Source organism: Salmo salar, chromosome ssa10 (genome assembly GCF_905237065.1).
Source record: "Salmo salar chromosome ssa10, Ssal_v3.1, whole genome shotgun sequence".
NCBI classification, from domain to species: Eukaryota; Metazoa; Chordata; class Actinopteri; order Salmoniformes; family Salmonidae; genus Salmo; species Salmo salar.
Genome location: NC_059451.1, coordinates 34,287,910 through 34,315,662, shown reverse-complemented (window position 1 = coordinate 34,315,662; position 27,753 = coordinate 34,287,910). Strand labels below are relative to the sequence as shown.

The window sequence follows — 27,753 nt, the reverse complement described above, 5'->3', positions numbered from 1 at the left end:
TTTCTCCCTTTCTCCTATGCCCGTCTCTGTTTCTCTTTCTCCAACGTTTTAAAACCGATGAGCATGCTATGTGGCTCCTAGCCTCCTACTCATCACTGCAACTGTAACAGTAACAGCAGAGATATCGCCACTCAAGAGGAGTGCCATCGCAGACATCCACACACACACAGTCACACACACACCAACGTTGGATAAACATCGGCTTATTCTTCTCAAACGTACGCTGGGGAGGTAGAGGGAGAGTGTCCACCTGCGCTCATCTCATACACAACAGGGCTAAGGTAAAGCATCATCCATATTCATCTGGCTAGTAGATAGTTTCATTACGTAAGTAAGTCCACTATGGATAAGGGATGGGAGGCAGGCTGCCGTTATGTACATCTGCTGTTTTAATGTACTATATGTCTGTCTGATCTTGACTGGCATCAGAATATAAAAGATGGAGACTGTTTGTTTACAAGACAGGCAACTATCATCATCTGGAAAAGACACACTGTTAGAGACATAAGTGGAGAGTGTGTTTGCTACTCCAAATATAGTTAGGTAATATTGGTTATTGATTATTTACTACAGCAGTGCATTGTTTACAAGTTTTGAAACGTACGTGTGTGTGTGTGTGTGTGTGCGTGCGTGCATGCGTGCGTGTGTGTGTTTGTGCGCATGTGCGCCTGTGTAAATGTCAAACAGTGAAGGAGTCACAGATGGAGAGGGGCGGCTTTGAAGCACCCACACATCCCACCTACATGTTTCACACCTCTCTCTCTCGCTCTCTCTTGCTCACTCTCTCGCCCTCTCTCCCTCTCTCTCTCTCTCCCTCCCTCTCTCTCTCTTCCTCCCTTTTTCTCTCCCCCTCTCTCCCTCCCTCTCTCCCTTTCTCTCTCCCTCCCTCTCTCCCTCAGATTTTTCATCTCTCTACTCAGAAAGTCAAAGCAAACCTTCCTTCCTATTTATTTTTCTTCTCCTTCCTCCCTTCCCTTCTCTCTCAATCAATAGGTATCCCTCTTCCTTTCAGTTTCTCACACAAGCATCTACAGTTAGGTCAATAATTTTTGGCAATGTTGATAAAGATGCAAAAATAACTGCATGAAAGTAATATTACAGATTCTGAGCTATGTTGCATGCAACAAAATGCTAATTGATATTACTTTATATACTAATGCAACTACTCAGAGAAAGAGATAATGTTTAAGTCATTAAAAAAATATATTAAAAAGATTGGGGTCAAAATTATGTGGATCTTTCAGCAAGAGAATAACTCCACGCACTAAGCACAATCCACATCGAAATGGTTAGTTGACCACAAAACTGAAATTATTCAATGGCCATCTCAGTCTCCGGACTTGAACCCCATTTCCATATCTGGAAACATTCTGCATGGAGGAATGGTCTATGATCCCACCCAACATGTTCTCCAATTTCCTGAAATATTTCAGAAAAAGGCACCCACCTGGTGTCCCAGGTATAAATCAGTCCCTGATTAGAGGGGAACAAGGAAAAAAATGCAGTGGAACTGGCTTCAAGGTCCAGAGTTGAGTTTTAGGGCGCAATAGAATTAAAAACAGTGGTGATAATAATTTGTACCCATATCTTTAAAAAAATATTTATATTACTTGTTAAACATTAGCTCTTTCGCTGAGCAATTGTATTAGTATGACATAATATACATTTCCGCATTTTTGAGCATACAATAATATAGCTCAATATGTATTATTTATTTTACACAGTCTTTTTTGCTCAACTTTATCAAGGGTGGCAATAATTATGGATCTAACTGTCTCATCCTTGTGTATAGAGAGAATCAACATCGCTCCCTCTATTCTTCCCTCCCTCTCTTCTATCTCTCCATTCCTCCCTCTTCCCTTACCCCTTCATCATCCCTTATCTCAGTACTCCTCCCTCCCTCTCCTGCATATCTCACACAAGCACCTGCCCCTAATCCAACAGAGATTCTGTGTGGCCACTCTCAACACAGAAACACTATATGAAAGTCTACATTCAAACTGTGAACAGGATGGGTATAAAAGAGCAAACAGCTGCCTAAACATAGATACAGCTACAATACTTTTAAAACAACTGACCCTACAGATGGTTAGCAACTGTGAAAGTTTTAAACATAATGAGCTGTCAAAGTTACACTTTCTGGACGGAGTGGTCTGCAAACCTAATTATCCAAATAAATTGATTACATAAAAAGCTAAAGTCAGGATTAAGAGCATCATTCCTGACTCTGCAGACAAAATATCAAAATACCAACAGAAGAGCAATGGTCTGACTTGTAGTCAAAAACTTGATAATCATTATACTAGTGGTTATTATCACCACATAGAGCATGAATCCAGACCCAAAAACACAAACATACACTGAACAAAGATATAAAAGCAACTTGTAAAGTGTTGGTCCCATATTTCATGAGCTGAAATAAAAGATCTCAGAAATGTTCAGTTTGCACAAAAAACAGATTTCTCTCAAATGTTGTGCACAACTTAGTTTACATCCCTGTTAGTGAGTATTTCTAATTTTCCAAGATAATCCATCCACCTGACAGGTGTGGCATATCAAGAAGCTGATTAAAAAGCATGATCATTACACAGGTACAGCTTGTGCTGGGGACAATAAAAAGCCATTCTAAAGTGTGCCGTTTTGTCACAAAACACAATGCCACGGATGTCTCAAGTGTTAAGCGAGCATGCAATTAGCATCCTGACTGCAGGAATGTCCACACGAGCTGTTGACAGAGAATTTAATGTAATTTCTCCACCATAAGCCGCCTCCAACGTCATTTTAGAGAATTTGTCAGTACGTCCATCTGACTTCAAAACCGCACACCAAGTGTAACCACGCCAGCTCAGGACCTCCACATCAGGCTTCTTCACCTGCGGGATCTTCTGAGACCAGCTACCCGGACAGCTGGTGAAACTGAGGAGTATTTTTGTCTGTAATAATGCCCTTTTGTGGGGAAAAACTCATTCTGATTGGCTGGGCCTGGCTCCCCAGTGGGTGGGCCTGGCTCCCTAGTGGTTGAGCCAGTAATGTGAAATCAATTGATTAGGGCCTAATTAATTTATTTCAATTGACTGATTTCCTTAAATGAACTGTAACTCATTAAAATCGTTGAAATTGTTGCATGTTGCATTTATATTTTTGTTCAGTATATACACTGCTCAAAAAAATAAAGGGAACACTTAAACAACACAATGTAACTCCAAGTCAATCACACTTCTGTGAAATCAAACTGTCCACTTAGGAAGCAACACTGATTGACAATACATTTTACATGCTGTTGTGCAAATGGAATAGACAACAGGTGGAAATTATAGGCAATAAGCAAGACACCCCCAATAAAGGAGTGGTTCTGCAGGTGGTGACCACAGACCCCTTCTCAGTTCCTATGCTTCCTGGCTGATGTTTTGGTCACTTTTGAATGCTGGCGGTGCTTTCACTCTAGTGGTAGCATGAGACGGAGTCCACAACCCACACAAGTGGCTCAGTTAGTGCAGCTCATCCAGGATGGCACATCAATGCGAGCTGTGGCAAGAAGGTTTGCTGTGTCTGTCAGCGTAGTGTCCAGAGCATGGAGGCGCTACCAGGAGACAGGCCAGTACATCAGGAGACGTGGAGGAGGCCGTAGGAGGGCAACAACCCAGCAGCAGGACCGCTACCTCTGCCTTTGTGCAAGGAGGAGCAGGAGGAGCACTGCCAGAACCCTGCAAAATGACCTCCAGCAGGCCACAAATGTCCATGTGTCTGCTCAAACGGTCAGAAACAGACTCCATGAGGGTGGTATGAGGGCCCGACGTCCACAGGTGGGGGTTGTGCTTACAGCCCAACACCGTGCAGAACGTTTGGCATTTGCCAGAGAACACCAAGATTGGCAAATTCGCCACTGGCGCCCTGTGCTCTTCACAGATGAAAGCAGGTTCACACTGAGCACGTGACAGACGTGACAGAGTCTGGAGACGCCGTGGAGAACGTTCTGCTGCCTGCAACATCCTCCAGCATGACCGGTTTGGCGGTGAGTCAGTCATGGTGTGGGGTGGCATTTCTTTGGCGGGCCGCACAGCCCTCCATGTGCTCGCCAGAGGTAGCCTGACTGCCATTAGGTACCGAGATGAGACGCTCAGACCCCTTGTGAGACCATATGCTGGTGCGGTTGGCCCTGGGTTCCTCCTAATGCAAGACAATGCTAGACCTCATGTGGCTGGAGTGTGTCAGCAGTTCCTGCAAGAGGAAGGCATTGATGCTATGGACTGGCCCGCCCGTTCCCCAGACCTGAATCCAATTGAGCACATCTGGGACATCATGTCTCGCTCCATCCACCAACGCCACATTGCACCACAGACTGTCCAGGAGTTGGCGGATGCTTTAGTCCAGGTCTGGGAGGAGATCCCTCAGGAGACCATCCGCCACCTCATCAGCAGCATGCCCAGGCATTGTAGGGAGGTCATACAGGCACGTGGAGGCCACACACACTACTGAGCCTCATTTTGACTTGTTTTAAGGACATTACATCAAAGTTGGATCAGCCTGTAGTGTGGTTTTCCACTTTAATTTTGAGTGTGACTCCAAATCCAGACCTCCATGTGTTGATAAATTGGATTTCCATTGATTATTTTTGTGTGATTTTGTTGTCAGCACATTCAACTATGTAAAGAAAAAAGTAATTAATAAGATTATTTCTTTCATTCAGATCTAGGATGTGTTGTTTAAGTGTTCCCTTTATTTTTTTGAGCAGTATATTTTTGTTGTGCTAAAATGCTTAACAAGTTTCGTTGCAAAACATACAATGATTGTAAAACAGAGACAAAAACAAAAGCTTAACATGTAATTATCTGATGCTCTGCAGAATGTCCAATTACCGTGACCACTCTGTGCATATATTTACTTTAAATAGTAATTTCCTCATCACTCAGGGCTGGATTGGTATGGCCAATCTCAGGGTCATCACAAACCTTGTGTCTTATGCCTCAATCCTCAACTTCCCCCTCCATGTGTGCGTGTCCGTGTGTGTGTGTGTGCGTGCTAGCAAGACATGTGCAGGTGCACATGCATGTGTGCATGCGTGTGTGTCTTACTCATACTTATTTGTCCTGGTTTAGAGTGCCTTAGAGTCTATTGTAGCCTACTGGGCAGCAGTAACTATTAGAATCAAGCAGAAGCAAACTACCACTTTGGGGAACAAAGTGACATTAACAGGACTGTACATCGATGTACCTGAAGAGAGCTAAGAGTAAAAATAGATAGACTGTATTAGTTTGATGAGCTGAGACTGAGAGGCTTCTGTCCTGGCTTTACCCCACGCCTCTCTAGATAAGCCATAAATCAGGGCTGATGTGTTCATCAGGATTAAGCCTACTCTATGAGAGTGTTTAGATAACAAGTGTAGGCTAAGTGCTAAGCTGGCGTAACAAGGCAAGGACATCAGTGAGACTGCTAGCTGCAGAACAGACAACAGGGCTATTTTTACCTGAGCGGGTAAGGTCAATGCCTCTGTGAATAAAATCATGATAGCTGGAGGTCCACATAACAATGTTGGAGCAGTGGCTACATGTAAACAAACAGGGAGGGAAGAAGAGATAGAGAGGGGCAGGGAGGAAAGGATGGAGAAAAAGGAAAAGACTCATGAAGAGAGTGATGGAGGGAGAGATGGAGAGGGGGTACAGAGAGAGCGATGGAATCAGTTCAAGCGGAGTCAAGTTTTCCCCTCAGAGACACAGTGGACATCAGACAGACAGACAGTCCCCAGGCTGAAACAGAGAAAGGAGAGCAGCATAGGTCTGTAAGACCAGAAATAACCCAAACAGCCCTCCCGCCGGAGGCTACACATCAGATGGCCTGACACACTGTCTGTGGGCAGCACGGGTTCCGCAGGAGGCACTTTTCTTTCAGACAGGGACATAGAAGGTAGCCAAATGCATGCAGGTGCAAGTGCACACACACACACACAAACATGGGCGTCTGAATTTGTCTGAAAGTGGAGGTGCAAAAGGGGGGGGGTCCAGGGGATTTTTAGTTTTTTGTATTTCCTGCTATTCTTGAGGGAATCCCTATTTGTGACTCCTTTCAGGAAACTATGCATATGTCGCAGCTCACTACTTCACAGGAGAGCCACCACGCAGAAATGCCTTCTGGAACATGTGAACTTTCATGTGCCTTAATAACAAACTAGTATGCCATTTGTAAATACCAATAAAATTGTTAACCTCTATGGGCTAGGTGGGACGCTTGCGTCCCACCTACACAACAGCCAGTTGAATCCTGTGGCGCATTATTCAAATACCTTAGATATGATATTACTTCAATTTTTCAAAAATATGACTATTTTACACCATTTTAAAGATAAGACTCTCGTTAATCTAACCACACTGTCCGATTTCAAAAAGGCTTTACAACGAAAGCAAAACATTAGATTATGTCAGCAGAGTACCGAGCCAGAAATAATCAGACACCCATTTATCAAGCTAGCATATAATGTCACATAAACCCAAACCACAGCTAAATGTAGCACTAACCTTTGATGATTTTCATCAGATGACAACCCTAGGACATTATGTTATACAATACATGCAAGTTTTGTTCAATCAAGTTCATATTTATATAAAAAACCAGCTTTTTACATTAGCATGTGACTAGCATGTGACTAGCATTCCCACCGAACACTGCCGGTGAATTTACTAAATTACTCACGATAAACGTTCACAAAAAGCATAGCAATTATTTTAAGAATTATAGATACAGAACTCCTCTATGCACTCGATATGTCCAATTTTAAAATAGCTTTTCGGTGAAAGCACATTTTGCAATATTCTCAGTAGATAGCCCAGCATCACAGGGCTAGCTATTTAGACACCCAGCAGGTTTAGCACTCATCAAAGTCAGATTTACTGTAAGAAAAATGTTATTACCTTTGTTGTCTTCGTCAGAATGCACACCCAGGACTTCTACTTCAATAACAAATGTTGGTTTGGTCCAAAATAATCCATCGTTATATCCAAACAGCGGCGTTTTGTTCGTGTGTTCTAGACACTATCCTAAAGGGTAAATAAGGGTGACGAGCATGGCGCAATTCGTGACAAAAGAATTCTAAATATTCCATTACCGTACTTCGAAGCATGTCAACCGCTGTTTAAAATCCATTTTTATGCCATTTTTCTCATAGAAAAGCGATAATATTCCGACCGGGAATCTGCGTTTAGATAAACAGACAAAGGAAAAGAAAGCATTCGGTCGAAGCGGGCACGCGCCTAAGCCCATAGTACTCTGAGTGGCCACTTGCCAAAAGCGATAAAGTGTTTCAGCCAGAGCCTGCCTCGATATCGTTCAACTTTTTCCCGGGCTCTGAGACCCTATGGAAGACGTAGGAAGTGTCACGTTATTGCACAGATCCTGAGTCTTCAATAAAAAGAGCCAAGATGAAACACTACTTCTCAGACAGGCCACTTCCTGCTTGAAATCTTCTCAGGTTTTGGCCTGCCATAGGAGTTCTGTTATACTCACAGACACCATTCAAACAGTTTTAGAAACTTTAGGGTGTTTTCTATCCAAAGCCAATAATTATATGCATATTCTAGTTACTGGGCAGGAGTAGTAACCAGATTAAATCGGGTACGTTTTTTTATCCAGCCGTGTCAATACTGCCCCCTAGCCCTAACAGGTTAAATTACAACCGTAGTTATGTTTGCCTCGGAAAAAGTCAGCAACCTTCCCGCTAGTCATGATGGCTGAGAAAATGAGTGGGCTGGACATGCCGAGAGAGGAGTTTGGATTGGTCTGCCATGTAGGTAATCCTTTTTAACAAGCCTTTTTTGAAAGATATCACTTGGTAGAACTACATAAGTTTTCCTCTCCACTTTCTGAAGGACTGAGTTTTGAAATCAGTGGAATTCGAGTATGATAGCTAAAGAGATTGAGATAATTCTGGTGTGTGATTGCAAATATGCAGACAGAGTCAAAAAGAGAACGCACAGAAGGCTGTTGTATAAAACATCTGTCTCCAGATTACATCTTCAAACTAAGGGCAACAATGGCATCCATGACAGAGAGGGAGAAGCATCCATCCATGTATACGGGTAAGATAGTCTAGTTAGCTACATTTTCAGATATTACACGTTTTTAATTTTGTCAGAAAGACGTTTTCATTTCAAGTTAAAATGCTAGCTAGTTAACGTTACATGTATGATCTGTGTAGTAATATTATTCGTATCTCAGAGCCATTTGCATTTCTAGTTATAGCCTAATGTTAGCTAGCTAACATTGAACCTTGTTGGTTAGCTACTTGCAGATTCATGCAGTGTGGTAAACGCTATGCGTTGGGACTATGGTTCATTGTTTCGCTAACTTGCTACATGTCTAAACAAAAGACACTATGCAAGTAATCATTTCAGTTGAATGTTCATGATGTCACTGCGACAATGCGTTTTTCTGGATTTTTTTGTTGTTATTCTGTCTCTCACTGTTCAAATAAACCTACCATTAAAATTATAGACTGATCATTTCTTTGTCAGTGGGCAAACATACAAAATCAGCAGGGGATCAACTACTTTTTTCCCTCACTGTACATACATACTGTACATACACACATACCCACATATACACTACCGTTCAAAAATGTGGGGTCACTTAGAAATGTCCTTGTTTTTGAAAGAAAAGCACATATTTTGTCCATTTAAATAACATCGCATTAGTCAGAAATACAGTGCAGACATTGTTAATGTTGTAAATGACCATTGTAGTTGGAAACGGCAGATTTTTTATGGAATATCTACATAGGCGCACAGAGGTCCATTACCAGCAACTATCACTCCTGTGTTCCAATGGCACGTTGTGTTAGCCAATCCAAGTTTATCATTTTAAAAGGCTAATTGATCATTAGAAAACCCTTTTGCAATTAGGTTAGCACGGCTGAAAACTGTTGTGCTGATTAAAGAAGCAATAAAATAGAAAGAGGAGTGGGAGGCCCAGGTGCACAACTGAGCAAGAGGACAAGTACATTAGAGTGTCTTGTTTGAGAAACAGACACCTCACATGTCCTCAACTGGCAGCTTCATTAAATAGTACCCGCAAAACACAAGTCTCAACACCAACATTGAAGAGTCTACTCCGGGATGCTCGCCTTCTGGAGCTGCTGGAGTTGCTGATAGTTGCTGGTAATGGGCCTCTGTGTGCCTATGTAGATATTCCATAAAAATCTTCCTTTTCCAGCTACAATAGTAATTTACAACATTAACAAAGTTTAAACTGTATTTCTGATCAATTTCATCTTATTTTTAATGGACAAAAAAAATGCTTTTCTTTCAAAAACAAGGACATTTCTAAGTGACCCCAAACTTTTGAACGGTAGTGTATATCTCACTAGGTCAGGGTATTTAAGCCTCCATACATCCACTAATTCCAATATATCCATGACATTCATGATTTCCTTAAGTGCCTGAGAGTGATAGTTTGTAGTGTGATTTTCTTTCCGGTCCATAGAGGTATTTAAAACCATATTATAATCTCCCACCAAAATAGTTTTGCTGAGAGACCGGGACCCATCCTTCGAAAAGAGCACTCAATGCCACCCACAGAATAGAAGCAGATTAATCGTCAAAAGCATTTCCATCGCGCTCACCTCGATTTGTATTATACAATATATAGCTATTAATATATATATATTATTATTTTATTTTTTTAAATCCTGTTTATCTTAATTTACATAATTAGCAATTCACATTTGTAATAATGTAGGCAGTTTATGCAAAGGATTGTTACTTCTTACCAGTATTGCCATTACCAAAATTACATTATGGGAAGCAATTATTATTTTAGAAAACAATTATTGTGATTCATCCTATATTGTCCCTAACATAGTATACAACCCCGCAACAGTTGTGGGATACACACACACACACACACACACACACACACACACACACACACACACACACACACACACACACACACACACACACACACACACACACACACACACACACACACATACACACATACACACATACACACCCAACCCCTTTCCTGAAAAACAACAATAGACTCAGAATCTCAACAGTTGCACCATCCCAGAGCCCAACTCAAGAAAGGTCTTGATTTACAAATGCATATAGAGTTTCAGCTTTATGAGAAGGCCTGCAAAACTGAGGAGATTTGATTAACCCTTGTCACGGTGATGGAGATCAGACTAGGTGATGGAGATCAGACATACCCCCTTCGCCTGAAACATCCACACATATACCCCGTTTTGACCATATTCCCAAGCATCGCCGTGAAGTCAGAGCTTTGATGATTTTGTGCCACCAGGGCCGCAATAATAATTTACTCAGTACTTTGTTGAAAAACCTTTGGCAGCTTTTACAGCCTCGGGTCTTCTTGGGTATGACGCTACAAGCTTGGCACACCTGTATTAATGGAGTTTCTCCCATTCTTCTCTGCAGATGCTCTCAAGCTCTGTCAGGATGGATGGGGAGAGTCACTTCAAAGCTAATTTCAGGTCTCTCCAGAGATGTTCAATCGGGTTCAAGTCCGGGCTCTGGCTGGGCCACTCAACGACATTCAGAGATTTGTCCCGAACCCACTCCCGCATTGTCTTGGTTGTGTGCTTAGGGTTGTTGTCCTGTTGGTAGGTGAACCTTCGGCCAAGTCCGAGGTCCTGAGTGCTCGGGATCAGATTTTCATCCAGGATCTCTCTGTACTTTGCTCTGTTCATCTTTCCCTTTATCCTGACTAGTCTCCCAGTCCGAGCCGCTGATAAACATCCCCACAGCATGATGCTGCCACCACCATGCTTCACCGTAGGGATGGTGCCAGGCTTACTCCAGATGTGACGCTTGGCATTCAGGCCAAAGAGTTCAATCTTGCTTTCATCAAACCAGAGAATCTTGTTTTTCATCGTCTTAGAGTCCTTTAGGTGTCTTTTGGCAAACTCCAAGTGGGCTGTCATGTGCCTTTTACTGAGGAGTGGTTTCAATCTGGCCACTCTACCATAATGGCCTGATTGGTGGAGTGCTGTAGACATGGTTGTTCTTCTGGAAGGTTCTACCATCTCCACGGAGGAACTCTGGAGCTCTGTCAGAGTGACCATCAGGTTCTTGGTCATCTCACTACTGTAAGTCGCTCTGGATAAGAGCGTCTGCTAAATGACTAAAATGTAAAATGTAAATGTAAAATGAGTACCTGGGACAGGATTAAGTAATCCTTCAAACCCCCCCTACCTTCCCCCCCAAAAAAATATATAGATATACTATTGTAAAGTGGTTGTTCCACTGGATATCATAAGGTGAATGCACCAATTTGTAAGTCGCACTGGATAAGAGCGTTTGCTAAATGACGTAAATATTTCCGGTCACCTTGCCCTGATTAAAAGCAGTGGTTCGCGCTTTCAGTTTTGCGCGAATGCTGCCATCAATCCACAGTTTCTGGTTGGGGAAGGTTTTAATCGACGCTGTGAGTACAACATCACCGATGCACTTGCTAATTAACTCACTCACCGAATCAGCGTATTCATCAATGTTATTGTCCGACGCTATGCAGAACATATCCCAGTCCACATGATCGAAGCAATCTTGAAGCGTGGAATCCGATTGGTCAGACATCTCAAGGATGATCAATGGAAAATGGATCCACCTGAGCTCAATTTCGAGTCTGATAGCAAAGGGTCTGAATACTTATGTAAATCAGGTTGTTCTGGTTACATTCTTTTGTACATTTGCAAAAAAGAAAAAAGTATGTTTTTTCGAGTTTTCATTATGGGGTATTGTGTATAGATTGATGAGGAAAAACTTTTAGAATAATGTTATAAATTATCAAAACGTGGAGAAAGTCAAGGGGTCTAAATACTTTCCAAACGCACTGTATATCCATAAATTAAGGCCCTGAATCTGCAATAGAAAGAATAAAATGTAGCTCTGTTAATAACCTGTTGGGGCTAGGGGGCAGTATTTGCTCGGCCGGATAAAAAAACGTACCCAATTTAAACTGGTTACCACTCTTGCACAGAAACGAGAATATGCATATAATAGTAGATTTGGATAGAAAACACTCTAAAGTTTCTAAAACTGTTTGAATGGTGTCTGTGAGTATAACAGAACTCATATGGCAGACCAAAACCTGAGAAGATTCCATACAGGAAGTGCCCTGTCTGACAATTTGTTCTCCTTCTGTGGCATCTCTATCGAAAATACAGCATCTGTGCTGTAACGTGACATTTTCTAAGGCTTCCATTGGCTCTCAGAAGGCGCCAGAAAGTGGAATGACGTCTCTCCTGTCTCTGGGCGAAAAACAGCAGGAGAATATTGCAAAATGTGCTTTCGCCGAAAAGCTATTTTAAAATCTGACACCGCGATTGCATAAAGGAGTTCTGTATCTATAATTCTTAAAATAATTGTTATGTTTTTTGTCAACGTTTATCGTGAGTAATTTAGTAAATTCACCGAAAGTTTGCAGTGGGCATGCTAGTTCTGAACATCACATGCTAATGTAAAAAGCTGGTGTTTGATATAAATATGAACTTGATTGAACAAAACATGCATGTATTGTATGATATAATGTCCTAGGAGTGTCATCTGATTAAGATCATCAAAGGTTAGTGCTGCATTTAGCTGTGGTTTTGGTTTTTGTGACATATATGCTTGCTTTGAAAATGGCTGTGTGATTATTTTTGGCAGGGTACTCTCCTAACATAATCTAATGTTTTGTTTTCGCTGTAAAGCCTTTTTGAAATCGGACAATGTGGTTAGATTAACGAGAGTCTTGTCTTTAAAATGGTGTAAATCAGTCATATGTTTGAGAAATTGAAGTTATAGCATTTATGAGGTATTTGTATTTGTTTCTTTTCTCTGTATACATCAATGATGTCGCTCTTGCTGCTGGTGATTCTCTGATCCACCTCTACGCAGACAACACCACTCTGTATACTTCTGGCCCTTCTTTGGACACTGTGTTAACTAACCTTCACACGAGCTTCAATGCCTACAACTCTCCTTCCGTGGCCTCCAACTGGTCTTAAATGCAAGTAAAACTAAATGCATGCTCTTCAACAGATCGCTGCCCACACCTGCCCGCCCGTCCAGCATCACTACTCTGGACAGTTCTGACTTAGAATATGTGGACAACTACAAATACCTAGGTGTCTGGTTAGACTGTAAACTCTCCTTCCAGACTCACATTAACCATCTCCAATCCAAAATGAAATCTAGAATCGGCTTCCAAAGCATCCTTCACTCATGCTGCCAAACATACCCTCGTAAAACTGACTATCCTATCGATCCTTGACTTCGGTCATGTCATTTACAAAATAGCCTCCAACACTCTACTCAGAAAATTGGTTGCAGTCTATCACAGTACCATCTGTTTTGTCACCAAAGCCCCATATACTACCCACCACTGTGACCTGTATGCTCTCGTTGGCTGGCCCTCGCTTCATATTCGTCGCCAAACCCACTGGCTCCAGGTCATCTATAATTCTTTGCTAGGTAAAGCCCCGCCTTATCTCAGCTCACTGGTCACCATAGCAGCACCACCCATAGCACGCACTCCAGCAGGTATATTTCACTGGTCACCCCCAAAGCCAATTCCTCCTTCGGCCGCCTTTCCTTCCAGTTCTCTGCTGCCAATGACTGGAACGAACTGCAAAAATCAATGAAGCTGGAGACTCATATCTCCCTCACTAGCTTTAAGCATCAGCTGTCAGAGCAACTCACAGTTCACTGCACCTGTACATAGCCCATCTGTAAATAGCCCACCCAACTACCTCATCCCCATACTGTTATTTATTTTATTTATTTTGCTCCTTTGCACCCCAGTATCTCTACTTGCACACTCATCTTCTGCACATTTATGACTCCAGTGTTTAATTGCTATATTGTAATTATTTAGCCACTATGGCCTATTCATTGCCTTACCTCCCTTATCCTACCTCATTTCCACACACTGTATATAGACTTTTTCTATTGTATTATTGACTGTATGTTTGTTTTCCATGTGTAACTCTGTGTTGTTGTTTGTGTCGCACTGCTTTGCTTTATCTTGGCCAGGTCACAGTTGTAAATGAGAACTTGTTCTCAACTAGCCTACCTGGTTAAATAAAGGTGAAATAAAAAAATAAAAATAAAGAGCCGGCACTACAGCGTAGCCTAATCAGAAATGTCATGCATCATGGTTCTTATAGCCAAAGTGAAACGATACAATGAATTTGCTCGTGGCAAATTGGACCAACACATTGGACCAACACCATCGGACATGAAACAACAATACAAATGTAGCAACAGCACAACAAAATAGATAAACAATTTGATTTTGCAGGTGCCATTTCATTTTTAACACCAGTGGTGCAACTAGTGCTTTCTAAATGCACTGAACCAAAAAACAGTGGCGTGTGGGTGTGAAGCAAAACTTTCCAGAGTTCAAAACCATTCATCTTGAAGGACAGGGGCGGGGGTGCAAAATACAATTTTTAATTATACTATATAAAAAATTAACATATCTATTTTAATGCAGACTAGCTGAAAACACCACTAATAATTCTAAATTACACTTTACCCAATGGATCATGATCATTTTCTGGTAAAAAGTTGGGGTGCAAAAAAGGACACAGAGTTCTTCAGTGTTCCCATTTTTTAACTAATAAACACACTGGGATATTTATTGCAAGAAATGCTTTTCTTCATTTCTAATGCAACGTTTAGGATAGATAATACTGTACTGTAGCGACAGAGAGAAACTCTACAAGGTGAGACACTGCTTGCATCAATTCAGGGGTGTTGTTATTCACGCAGAGTTTTATACTGTGCAGGGTTATTTTTTTCAACAAGTAATAGATTGATTTGAAGTGATACATGTTCATTGCCAAATGGCTGCTGAGAGTGATGTTTGCTTGACAGATGGACATACCAGGATCTGCTCTCTAACTACATTCTCCACACTAAGAACAAGAAAACCAGGGCAAAGGAAAAGTCGAAAAAACGCAATGCATCAAAACGACATTAAAGGGCATTTTAAGACTCAGTACTTTCAGGGTCCCTTTAAAGCAACCAGGCATCTTTGAAGCGGAATTGGTAATGTTGGCATGTTCAAAATTCATGATGCAACATGACATCCCCGTTTTTTCTGACACATTAAAATTCAGACTCCTTTTTATAGCTGCCCCTCAAGGATTCTGTGCTTGCTGCATGGCTGAATAAAACACAAAGTGGCTTCCCCCTGACTGCATGGATTTGTCAGGGAACTTTATAAATAGCTCTGCAGGCAGGCAGGAAGGCACGTGTACCCACCCCATGTAAGCGAAAAAAGATTCCGCTCGCTGCAGAGCAGAGTTGAGAGAGAACAGGAAAACACAGATCTGCTTTCTACTGCAGAGAGACTGCAGACTGGTTTGAAACCTGCAATCAGCAGACGTATATTCCAAAAAGATTGATACCTGGAAAAGATATGCATCTTGAAATGCGTTAATATTTGTGATAGATCTGTGGTAATTAGTATGCAGTTATCTTCACAAATCTGACACAGTAATCGGTGTAACATCATTCGTTTCTCATAATACTAGCAACTATTAATGGCATTAGTCTCAAAAGGGTTCAAAATGCACACTTTGTGACATCATTTGGTTTTATATACTGTAGTTTCATCATGTGACCTCCATACTTCAATGAAATCTTATCACTGATGCCTAAAACTATATATGCCCATACATTAATATTTGCAGTGTTAGGCTGACTAATACAACAAAACATTCTAGATATATCAGTGTCATCAGAACATCTTCAGAAAAATGAAAAAATGAAATGTTTAAAAAGCTTAGAAATCAATTCCACATCTCCCTGTTGTTGATTTTGATGGCAAATAAGTATTTTTCTCAAGAGACTCATGGAAGTACTGTATACCCAGTCTTTTTCTATTTTGTCAAGTTACCACACACACACACAAACACAAGGACAAACAGACACACAGACAAACACACCACACACATAAACACACACCGAGCATCATAACAAATCCGCTCTGCCTAGATGGAATCTATGAGTGGAATCTTAAGAGTACATGATAAGAAAGCCCATTAATTCCAGTAAAGTGCTTTTCTCTAGAAACATGAGTGGTACGTTTCATGCAATGTTCCCAATTACAGCAGACGGCAAAGCAATCCACCATACACCATACAGCAGACGGCAAAGCAATCCACCACCTCCTTCAATAGCCATCAATGTTTTTAGAGGAAGTGTTTGTTCAGATAGATTCTAAAATACAGTAGTATAGTACATTTTTGCAGACACTTTCATCCAAATTGACCTAGAGTTTACACATCATGTATTCAGTATGTGTGGCACATGCAGGAATCAAACCAACAACCCCAGTGTTGCTAGCAGCACCATGCTCCATCCAACTGAACCATCTTAACCACAAATTGTTCTGGAAAAAAGTGGCCTTTAGGGATCAAGCTTATTGAATAAGATAAGCTTTAGGGACCCAATCAGTTTGTTGATATTGTTGTGGGACTTCAGGTGGCATCTGGCATTAGGACAATGAGCACCAATGGGAGTAATAATTACACTAACTACCTTGCTGTTGTTCACTATAAAAATGCATGACTTTATTTCTCTCCAACAGAGAACTCCAGCAACCACCAGTGATCTTAGAGGAGTCCTTGGATTACTGAAGCTTGACTGACCATTCTAACAAAACCAAGAGGCAAAGCAACAGTGAGTACTCTAACAGCCTACCCACCAGCGGGATGGAGATTGTGTCCCTTATGTAACTAACTACAGATGGGAGTACTCATTCCACTCATTCCATTCCAGCATATTAGGCACTCACTGCAGTACTTGCAGTGTGTTTGGTCTGTGTGTTATCAGGGGGACTAGATGCATGGTAGAGAAGCTCGTGGCTCACTATCCAGATTGGATGTTCTCTGGTGGCTAGCTGATGGGTATGTTGCCTGCTCCATATGGAGCTACACCTGCTGTAAATGTCTATCTGGGCATTTAGAGCAATGACTCTTATCAGACCCATCAGTATGTCTGATCTGTCTAATCCTACAGCAGCTGGCCAATAGGTCATGATATTAAACATCACTTTTTGATTATATCTACAACTGGAGTGCATGAAACACCATAGACAAAACATTGATCAGATATGTATGTACTGTAGTGTGAGAGAGTAAGCAGAAAAATGTTGAAAGCAAATGACCATGCGTCATCAGGTCGGTGCAGACTAAACAAATGTGAAGTGATGTTTAGCAAACTTCATCAGGCACATCCTGAACCTGCTCTCCACCTCCTCCAACATCTGAATCCATTTTGTTATGCAGTCATTCGAAGGGTCAATACACTACTTGAAGATCATGGCCTTGCTCATGACTGATGCATTACCATACTGCCTATAGGCAGGAGGTTAACATTGTTACCTTTTAATCCATTAGCAGACACTTTTATCCAGAGCTATTTACTGCAGTGAGCGCATATATTTTCCTACTGGTCCCCCATGTGAATTGCACCCACAACCCTGGCATTGCAAGCACCATGCTCTACCAACTGAGCCACACAGGACAACCGTGTGGCTCAGTTGGATCCGAGCACTTTCTGAGAAGACTATGCTCAGAGCTGCAAGCTGTAGGTGTACATGGAAATAGCCCAGTCTTTAGTTAGCTACTGTAGAAAGAAGCTGTGAAGAGAAATGTATACATCAGAAGACAATCAATGTGATCTGAATCTGATATCATGTGTTTTGATGTTATGTGATCAATATTCAGAAATTTACTGTACTTTCTTACATGCTTGTATTCTATTCTTCCCATCATTTGAGCAGAACAATGAAGACCAGACTAGCCTGCCTGTCCAATAAGTCTGACTCCTACACCGACTTCACTGAGTTCCTGCCCCCTGCCCAGGACAGGACCACTAGATGCCTAAAGTAAGTAGACCTTTATATCCGATTGCATGGTGCCAGTCTCTCCCATTCATATAGTATTTAGATATTATTTCTCCCAAAACTAGGGATATGTAATAGGACTACTACACAATAGATGGTGTAGGGTCTTTTAAAACAAACCTTTGAAACTGTGAATATCTGTGTGTTGAAAACCTTCAACTGCATATTTGCATACACATTTAAAAACATGTGTCTCAATATCTCTGTCTTTCCTTCAGGCTGACACAAGACGAGGTCATTCGATGGGCAGATTCCTTCGATGTTCTTCTATTGCACAAGTGTAAGTAAAATTTAAATGATACTCCCTTTTATATTAAAAAGTAACAGTCAATCCTTCTCTTTAGAGTTAGATATAAATATTTCACCTTTTATCAACCAACCCCGCAAAAAACAACTGGGAGTCCATGTCATTGTTAGCGAACTGTTCGAAGCAAACCAGGCAACTTTACTGATTACATTTTCTCCTCCGACCCATTCTGTACTCTTTCTGTTTGTCCCTTTGACAACATGCTTGCCTATGTATTTCCTTTGACAAGAGGATTGTTTATCTGTTCCTTATCTGAGGATGTCTTCCCACATCAGCCCATTTCTCTCCCCCTAAACCCTTCTTATTTAACATCCCCTGTCTGTCTGGTTATTGTTGTGTAGGACTCCACAACACACAATGAGACACACTCTTGGTTGTGACCTTCTCTGTGGATTACACAATAACACACATACAAACACATGTTCATGTGCAAATACACACATGCAAACACATGCAGATGTTCACGTGCACACACACACATGTTCACGCAGAAATAGCTGTGATAACTCGGCTCTCCACAGGGAGTGGGAAATTACATTGCACAGAAGACTTTAGTTGTATTATATTTGTTTTGATTTTGTAGTGCAACAATGAACACCGCCTAGCTGCTTTTGAATATTACTAGTTGTTCCTGCCAAAACCAGAACCTGGATGTTGTGCTGTGCAATGCACAGGGCAGGTTTTGCACTAGAAAAAGTTGACCTCTAAACCTCTGACTGATTCTGGCTTCATAATCATTATATCAGGCTTTGTTCCTCCAGTGGTCCTGAAAAGCAAACTAAATGGCTTACATTTTCTGTTGTCTTATTGTGCTGTTGCTTTGTTAGGATGCCTAATAGGTCAATAAAGTAATTATATAATATGTTGTCCAAACTAGAGATAGAAACATGTACACACAATCAAGTCATATTGTACTGTTAAATGTTAATGGACATTTGCATAAACATTGCATGTGTGCATGTCTCAGGTTAGTATTTGTCAGTAATGAGTTAATCAAGCATAGTATACAGTATACTGTAGACCCCACTGTCAACTGTTTAACAGGTGGTGTAGTTTGTATAACATAGACAAATTGGTGTGAACTTGAATCACGTTTTGAAGTCACATCCACAAAGTAACTTCTTATGAATCTAGCTGCGTGAAACTCTAGGTTCTGGTTCTACTTGTTCCTAAAAATATATATATTTTTATTTTATTTCACCTTTATTTAACCAGGTAGGCCAGTTGAGCACAAGTTCTCATTTACAACTGTGACCTGGCCAAGATAAAGCAAAGCAGTGCGACACAAACAACAAAGAGTTACACATGGGATAAACAAATGTACTGTCAATAACACAATAGAAAAGTCTATATACACTGTGTGCAAATGTAGTAAGATTAGGGAGGTAAGGCAATAAATAAGCCATAGTGGCGAAATAATTACAATTTAGCAATTAAACACTGGAGTGATAGATGTGCAGAAGATGAATGTGCAAGTAGAGATACTGGGGTGCAAAGGAGCAAAAAATAAATAACAATATGGGGATGAGGTAGTTGGGTGGGCTATTTACAGATGGGCTGTGTACAGTGTGTACATGTGCAAATATTATCATCAAATGACAAATATTATCTTCAGACACAAGGGGACAAAGAGACAGACTTTAGTATCGGGCTTCACTGAATCAAGACGCACGCACACACACAGCTTTATATTCGCATAAGAGGAACAGAAGCAGTACTATTTGTTCCCATGCCTTGGCCACATTGGCTCTGTCCTCACCTCCTGATTTAGCACTTATTGGATCTAACAGGAGAACATAGTTATCACATTCACCCGGCTGATCATATAACCACAGCCCATTTGTATCACAGCTAATCCTATTTATCTGGTTGCCCTTTGCTTCTGGCTGGGTACCTTAGGCTACCTATCTGTGATGATGTGGTTTGTGACTGCTTCTCATTTCTATGGGAGTCCATTTTATGCTGAACTAAATAAGTCTCCATTCAACATTCATGTATATGTTTTTCAATATTAAATTATAACATTTATGTGTATGTAAGCATTATTTAAAGAAAATCGAAAATCCTTTCAGAGTTCGAAATTTACACTGACCTACATTCACACATTAGAAGGCCTTGGCTTCATTAACACATCATAGACTATTCCTAAAGAGGCTGATTAAAAATAAAGCAGCGAGAGAAAATCTTCCTCCAAGAACGGTTCAATGCCTCAGGGATCTATTTTTATTTTTAACTATGTTTGTTGACAATGCTACATGCAGTCACAATGTCCTTCTGGTGATCTTCCTAAATCCATTGTTTAGTAAGAGTGTGTGGCTAATGTTGGTGATTGGGCCTGATGGACTACTCTCCTGCTGCTCCTGCTGGGCAAATGTTAAGCAAATACAGACAAGAGAAAATAGCGAGTGAGGGAGGGAGGATGGAGAAAACATGTCAATATGACACGGCCGACTGTAAAACAAGACCTCCCTCCATGTTATCATTGATGTCAGACAAATTGCTCTCATCTTTGATTGATGAATACAAAAAGTTCATTGGAAGGTTGTGGGACACATTTTTGTGTTCTAGTCGCAGGGCTGTTTAATGTGCTGAGAATGAAAACACACTCCTCATCTCAGACAATATCAACACATGATAATCAACCCTGTTATTATATGTATCAAGGGAACTACATGTGCTCTCTGTAGAAAAAAACACATCAGTTCCAAAAAAAACTGGCCCATGTTCAGAAATAGGTGCTGGGATACGATATAGATCTTTGTAAAGACACACACACTCTCGCTCTCACACAGACACACACACACTGTCCATTAGCTCCTCTAACTGGCTGATGGATGTTTTGCGTCGTAGATGGCCTGGCTGCATTTCGGGCTTTTCTCAAGACGGAGTTCAGCGACGAGAACATTGAGTTCTGGATGGCCTGCGAGGAATATAAAAAAATCAAGACTCCTGCTAAACTGGTGACCAAAGCCAACAAGATCTACAATGAGTTTATCGATGTCAAGGCTCCCAGAGAGGTTTGTGTTGGATCAACCAGCTAATGATGCAAAATATGCATTTTGTCTGTTTTAATGTGACTGTGCAGTGTTTCCAGATTTCTATGAAATATGACCTATAATTAATTACAATATCAGTAAAATAGTTTTCCTTCCAAAACATGGTAATAAAGTAGATAACACTTTATTGGAATAGTCCCAAGTAGATGGCTTGTAGATGATTTGTAGATGTTCAGCTGTTGTAGATGTTCAGTAGATGGCTCAGTTGGTAGACCATGGCACTTGTAACACCACGATTGTGGGTTCAATTCCCATGATGAAAATATACGCAGTTGCTCTGGATAACCTCTCTAGGGGAGGTGGGACCAAATCATCCCACACTATTCAACAGCCAGTGAAAATCAGAGCGCCAAATTTAAAAACACAAAATGTCACAATTCAAAGTTCTCAAACATAGGACTATTTTAGACCATTTTATAGATACACTTCTCCTGAAACGAACCACGTTGTCCGATTTCCAAAAGGCTTTACAGCGAAAGCAAAACATTAGATTATGTTAGGAGAGTACATAGACACAAATAATCACGCAGCCATTTTCCAAGCAAGCATATATGTCACATAAACCAAAACCACAGCTAAATGCAGCACTAACCTTTGATGATCTTCATCAGATGACACTCCTAGGACATTATGTTATACAATACATGCATGTTTTGTTCAATCAAGTTCATATTTATATAAAAAACCAGCTTTTTACATTAGCATGTGATGTTCAGAACTAGCATACCCACCGAAAACTTCCAGTGAATTTACTAAATTACTCATGATAAACGTTGACAAAATACATAACAATTATTTTAAGAATTATAGATACAGAACTCCTTTATGCAATCGCTATGTCCGATTTTAAAATAGTTTTTTGGCGAAAGCACATTTTGCAATATTCTGAGTACATAGCTCGGCCATCACGGCTAGCTATTTTGACATCCGCCAACTTCGGGGTCACCTAAACTCAGAATTACTATTAGAAAAATTGGATTACCTTTGCTGTTCTTCGTCAGAATGCACTCCCAGGACTTCTACTTCAACAACAAATGTTGTTTTGGTTCAAAATAATTCATAGTTATATCCAAATACCTCCGTTTTGTTTGTGCGTTCAGGTCACTATCCGAAGGGTAACGCGCGAGCGCATTTCGTGACAAAACATTTCAAAATATTCCATTAGTGTACTTCGAAGCATGTCAAACACTGTTTAAAATCAATTTTTATGCTACTTTTCTCGTAAAATAGCGATAATATTCCAACCGGGCAACATTGTATTCATTCAAAGACTGAAAGAAAAAAATTGAGAAGTCTCGTGAAAGCGCAACTCCAGTCTCACTGTCCCCAGGCTGACCACTTACAAACTCTGCTGCTGTACTTTGCCCAGAGACAGCAGACACCCCATTCCACTTTCTGGCGGCTTTAGAGAGCCAATGGAAGCCTTGGAAAGTGTCACGTTACAGCACAGATGCTGTAATGTCGATAGAGATGCAACAGAAGGACAACAAATTGTCAGACAGGGCACTTCCTGCATGGAATCTTCTCAGATTTTGGCCTGCCATCTGAGTTCTGTTATACTCACAGACACCATTCAAACAGTTTTAGAAACTTTAGAGTGTTTTCTATCCAAATCTACTAATTATATGCATATTCTAGTTTCTGGGCAGGAGTAGTAACCAGATTAAATCGGGTACGTTTTTTATCCGGCGTGAAAATACTGCCCCCTATACCACAACAGGATAAGAGCATCTACTAAATGACTCAAATGTAAATGTTCAATAACTGTCAGCAACATTTGAACTAACTATCCCTTATTCTAAACATAACCCTAACTGTAACTTTAGCAGGCAATTGCTTATTAACACATAGTCATACTATCAACAAACTATCTGTAAATCATCTATATGGGACTATCCAAATAACGTGTCACCATAAAGTACGTTATAAAGCAGCTTTTCTGTGTTGGAACGGTGTAGATGTAATCCAACAACAGAATGGTTATACCGGTCATTTAACATATTCATGCGAGTAGACCGCTGATTGGCCAGCTCAGCCAATGAGCCAACATGACATCATGTTCTATCAGGAAATAGCAAGCATTGTTTTAAACAGTTTTTTTCTCTCCAATTTACGCTTTGGCCATAAAAACGAGTATAGGATGAGTCATCAACATCATTTGGGTCTTAGTTAACAGAATATGAACTTTTAAAAGATAGTTTTCCCTCGACAGTTAATTTAAATATCAAAGCTAAGGGTTGTGTTTGTTTTTAATCTCGAGTTACTTCGTGTCAGATAAAAAATGCAATCCACAACTCTGCAATATTACACATACTTTGATTATATGGAATAAAAGTAATTTTGATACTGTCTTCAAATTTGATACTGTTTTTCATTGAACATTGACACACTTAGATGATTCAGATATCTAATGTTTATTTTGCACTCCCTTGGTCCCTGTAGGTAAACATAGACTTCCGTACACGGGAGGTGACGAGACAGAGCCTTGAGGAGCCCACTCCTTCCAGTCTGAACGAGGTCCAGGCCAGGGTCCACAGCCTCATGGAGAAAGACTCTTACCCACGCTTCCTCCGCTCCAAGATCTACCAGGACTTACTCAAAACGCAGTACACACACTGCCAACGGAACTCTGTCTGAAGAACACACACATGTGCAGCCGCAGATACATATACGCACACTTAAGTGATAATGCCGTGAAGCCAGTGTTTGGAGGATATATTGGCACGGGTGTTGCTAGGCCAGAGACAAAGTCGAGGCTCGGCAAACCGTGCCAATATATCCCCTAACACCAGCTTCTCGGGCATTCTCACTTTTATACAACGGGTTAGCAACATATTCAAATAATGATTGACCTATTTTCATTAAAAACATTATTTTGATAAATGTATTCATACTATTTCATCGTTCCACAAGATATTGTCCCAAATCTAGGGTTGCTACCCAAGCTGGCTGGTCGTTCGTTCTATCGGTTCGGTTGCTAGAGACGCGACTCAGTCGTTCAGACTTTTTGTTCTGCATCTATGGACGCGACACAGTCGTTCTTTCTAAATATTACATTGCCATACTGGCTAGCAACGTTCTTATCCCTTGCTTGCTAGCTAGCAAACTACGGCTAGCTAGCAAACTAACTTACAGTCACGTCAAAAAGCCAGAATAACAGCAAGTAGCTGCATTTGCATTTGTTTAAGCTGTTTTCTAGTGACATTTATTTGGACATAACAATGAGCTAGTGAGGCGCAATTTCGCCTGGCATATAACATTTGCTCACTCGTCAGGATACAGTTGTTGAGAGGAGCTAGCCAACAACACAGCTAACGCAATCACTTCAAACTGAAGCTGGAAACACTGCAAACTAGCTGTACCTCATTTCGTTTTACCTTGTTTCAATTGATATTTCTTGTATATATCCATAAAAATTATGCCAGCTGATTCATGATTTCGACTGGCTGAGAAACGCTGCTTGCCTGTCGGTCTCGTTCCTACTCCCAACTACTATGGTACAGCTGGAGATCGAAATTGAATATTGAAACAATGTTGTAAATGTCGGAGAGACATACTGCAAGGTTTATACAAATCTCCTCTGTTGAAAACTAAATGTTAGTCTAAAATAAATGTGAGATAACGTATAGATCCTTTTTATAGTGGAGATCAAGTTTATAAATTGCTTGGCTAGGCTGATGAGACAGTGGATTGCGCAGTCAGATGGAACAAAGTAAATAGGCATTTTAAGTTCATAGATTTAGCCAGCTAACTTGTGGAATAGACACCGGCTGGAATGCGGTTTTAACCAATCAGAATTCAGGATTAGACCCACCCGTTGTATAAACACGCACACACACAAACACACACACCCACTTCTTCAGTAGTTAGAAGAACACAAGTAACAATTATTCCTCAAGTCCTAACTTGAGATATATGTGCGTAACTCAATTTCAGTCTCCCATTGACATAGTGAATCATGTGAAAGTTTAAGCTAAAAGTTTAAGTTTAAGTATCAAGTTAGGATTCTAACAAAGGGATTCATAGAATTTAGACATATCGTGATATTGTATCTTAGAACTGTGTCGAGCTAGTTTGCACTTAGAAAACAAAATACCACAAGACCTTGTACTGTGTATACGTGTATTACTCTTATTAGACAGCGTGTTGTTTTTGTTCATGTGTATTTATCCTCTCACTATATACTTATTTTGAAGTTGATACGTTTCTGGGAATTTTACTCAACTTTGCAGCACGTCATGTTCTATATATACTGTAATATTTTTTCAGATTATGAATATTTCGATTATTATTCTTAAAAAATTACATAGAATAAAGAGTATATTTGAATTACTTACGATATACACACTTTAAAAGATATGATTTAAACTTACTGTGGATCAGTGAAACTGCGTGAGTAAAATATAAAATATACATATTTGCAATGGTTTGTTCATAGTGGTGCATACCTTGAATGTAATGTCCTCTTGAGTTTTTTTTCTATAAAAATGAAATAACCTGTTGTCAAGCTGGATTTTGTCATACACAGACAAAATGCACACAGATACAGACCAAACCAATGAACACATAACACCTCCGTAGAGAGGGCGAGAGCGAGAGGGAAGATAAAGATAAAGAAGACAGGGACAGTATCTGGTTATTCAGGAGGGGGTTTAGTAAACACTCAAAACAGGTGCAGGTGTCAAAAATGTATGTTTGCTATGCCAGCCACAAGGGATCTGTGCCCTTTGAATGTGTAGGCCAGGTGCCCAGTGGTCTCGCCCACTGCACCACTTAGTTTCGCCTGCTGTGTATATGTAAGTTGTTGAGTCACTGTGGGGAAGAGGACCAGGGGAAATGTAGGCCAGTGTTCTCATTCATAGATACACGAGCAGTACACGGGCAGCACACGGGCAGCACATGGGCGGATGTAGGTCAATAGACAAACAACACACCCACTGAGCTATGTTGGATATTATTGATGTTGATGATGATGGTTGTGTAATTGTGATGATTATGATGGGCATGCACGTTGCTAATAGCAGTAGTAATGGTACTCCTTTCTTACATAAAATAAGCCATCAACATCATGTTTTTGGCTGATCCTTTTTTGAATGTTATTTCCACATAACAAATCTTTCTATATTTATTTGCAGTAAAGACAAACAAATGTCCCACTCAAGCTGCACAGATTTCCAAAGCAAACTGTTGGCAAGGCAACACTTGTTCTACTTCACCAATGAGAAATCTAACAAACGTGCCACGCTCTCTCTCTCCTCTCTCTGTAGCTTCCTAATCAATAGCAAACGCAATCACCTGCCCAGAGCCTGCTGCTGTTATGATTGCTCCTCACTCATCACATTTACAGAGAAACAACAACAACAGTCCCAGAGAGTAGAAACCCATCTGCCTCCATCCAAAAGATGGTGACTTTACATATTGATTGTTATTGCCAAAATCACTTAAAATGGCACATTGGTGTGAGTGAAGTAAGACACCTGTGATCAACATGTTATTTCCCAGGCTTCCATTGTGTAGTGAAAGATAAGCACCAAATCTCTGCATGCTAGAGTTAATCAGTTAGCAGTCTATGTTGATCATATGGCCAAAAGGCGAGATACCTCTATGCAGTCGTTAAACCCAGTCAAACAATGGGTAGCATGTGGTCAACAGCTCAAGGTTCTGTTAGTGTAGTGTTCAATAAACTGGACATTATTCACGCTCAATCCCTCCTCTGAGGCAGAGGAGCTGTGAAATGGTTTTATCACAGGACAATAAAACAGACAAAACAGTGATCACATTACATGCAGTCACTGAGCAACTGTCTCAGCCCAGTCAATATGCTATGAAGGAACCAGCCAAGCACAAGGGAAGTACATAGCAACAAGAGGTGTTGGAGACAAGCAAAACATGAGGAAAATTAACGGCCACTCCCTTATTGAAAAAACACATGAATTTCACATGTGAACACGTGGAAGTGTTCCAAAAGTAAATGTTTTCATGTGATCACATTATCTTTATGTGATCACTTGTGACAAAATGTAAAGCAACATGTGATAACATGAAACTACACATCTGAAAATGTGTGAAGTATTCCAAAAACACGTTTTCACATGATTTTACATCTGAAATTTCATGTGAAATCATGTGACTTTCCACATGTGAAATCATGTGGTTTTTGATTGATTGTAATATTAAAGTCTGTAGTGTTCATGTGATGTCAACATATAAAATATGTTCTTTTTCAGTGTGTATGATGGGAATGCAGCTTAATGCAGGTCTATATACATTCATATGGACATGCATTTTTTGCGCACAATGCATCTTCTAAATACCGGAAGCATACACGGGTGTCAACCAGTTGATTTACCAGCACCCCATAACATGTATTACACATGCCACTTCCTGTACACTACAAAGTCTGTTTGATTGAAGCGGGCCCTCAAATCATGGTGAGCCAATAGGGAGAGGTTAGATTGCCTGTCCCTGTGGAGTCGTACG

General features: G+C 40.6%; 1 protein-coding gene across 1 annotated transcript; it reads left to right on the top strand.

The window, feature by feature from the left end:
* On the top strand, positions 1-26,208 carry LOC106560297 (regulator of G-protein signaling 8). Its single transcript, XM_014123050.2, has 6 exons — positions 1-281; positions 16,591-16,682; positions 17,788-17,892; positions 18,129-18,190; positions 21,068-21,234; positions 23,716-26,208. Exons 3-6 carry the CDS (start codon positions 17,792-17,794, stop codon positions 23,908-23,910), a joined length of 525 nt encoding a protein of 174 aa, XP_013978525.1. The 5' UTR covers positions 1-281; positions 16,591-16,682; positions 17,788-17,791; the 3' UTR covers positions 23,911-26,208.
* The last annotated feature ends 1,545 nt before the right edge of the window (positions 26,209-27,753 follow it).

Coding starts and splice junctions, on each gene's coding strand:
- LOC106560297 (XM_014123050.2), top strand. CDS start 17,792: ATGAAGACCAGACTAGCCTGCCTGTCCAATAAGTCTGACTCCTACACC. Junction 17,893..18,128: donor AGGACCACTAGATGCCTAAA/GTAAGTAGACCT, acceptor TCTTTCCTTCAG/GCTGACACAAGACGAGGTCA. Junction 18,191..21,067: donor TGTTCTTCTATTGCACAAGT/GTAAGTAAAATT, acceptor TTTGCGTCGTAG/ATGGCCTGGCTGCATTTCGG.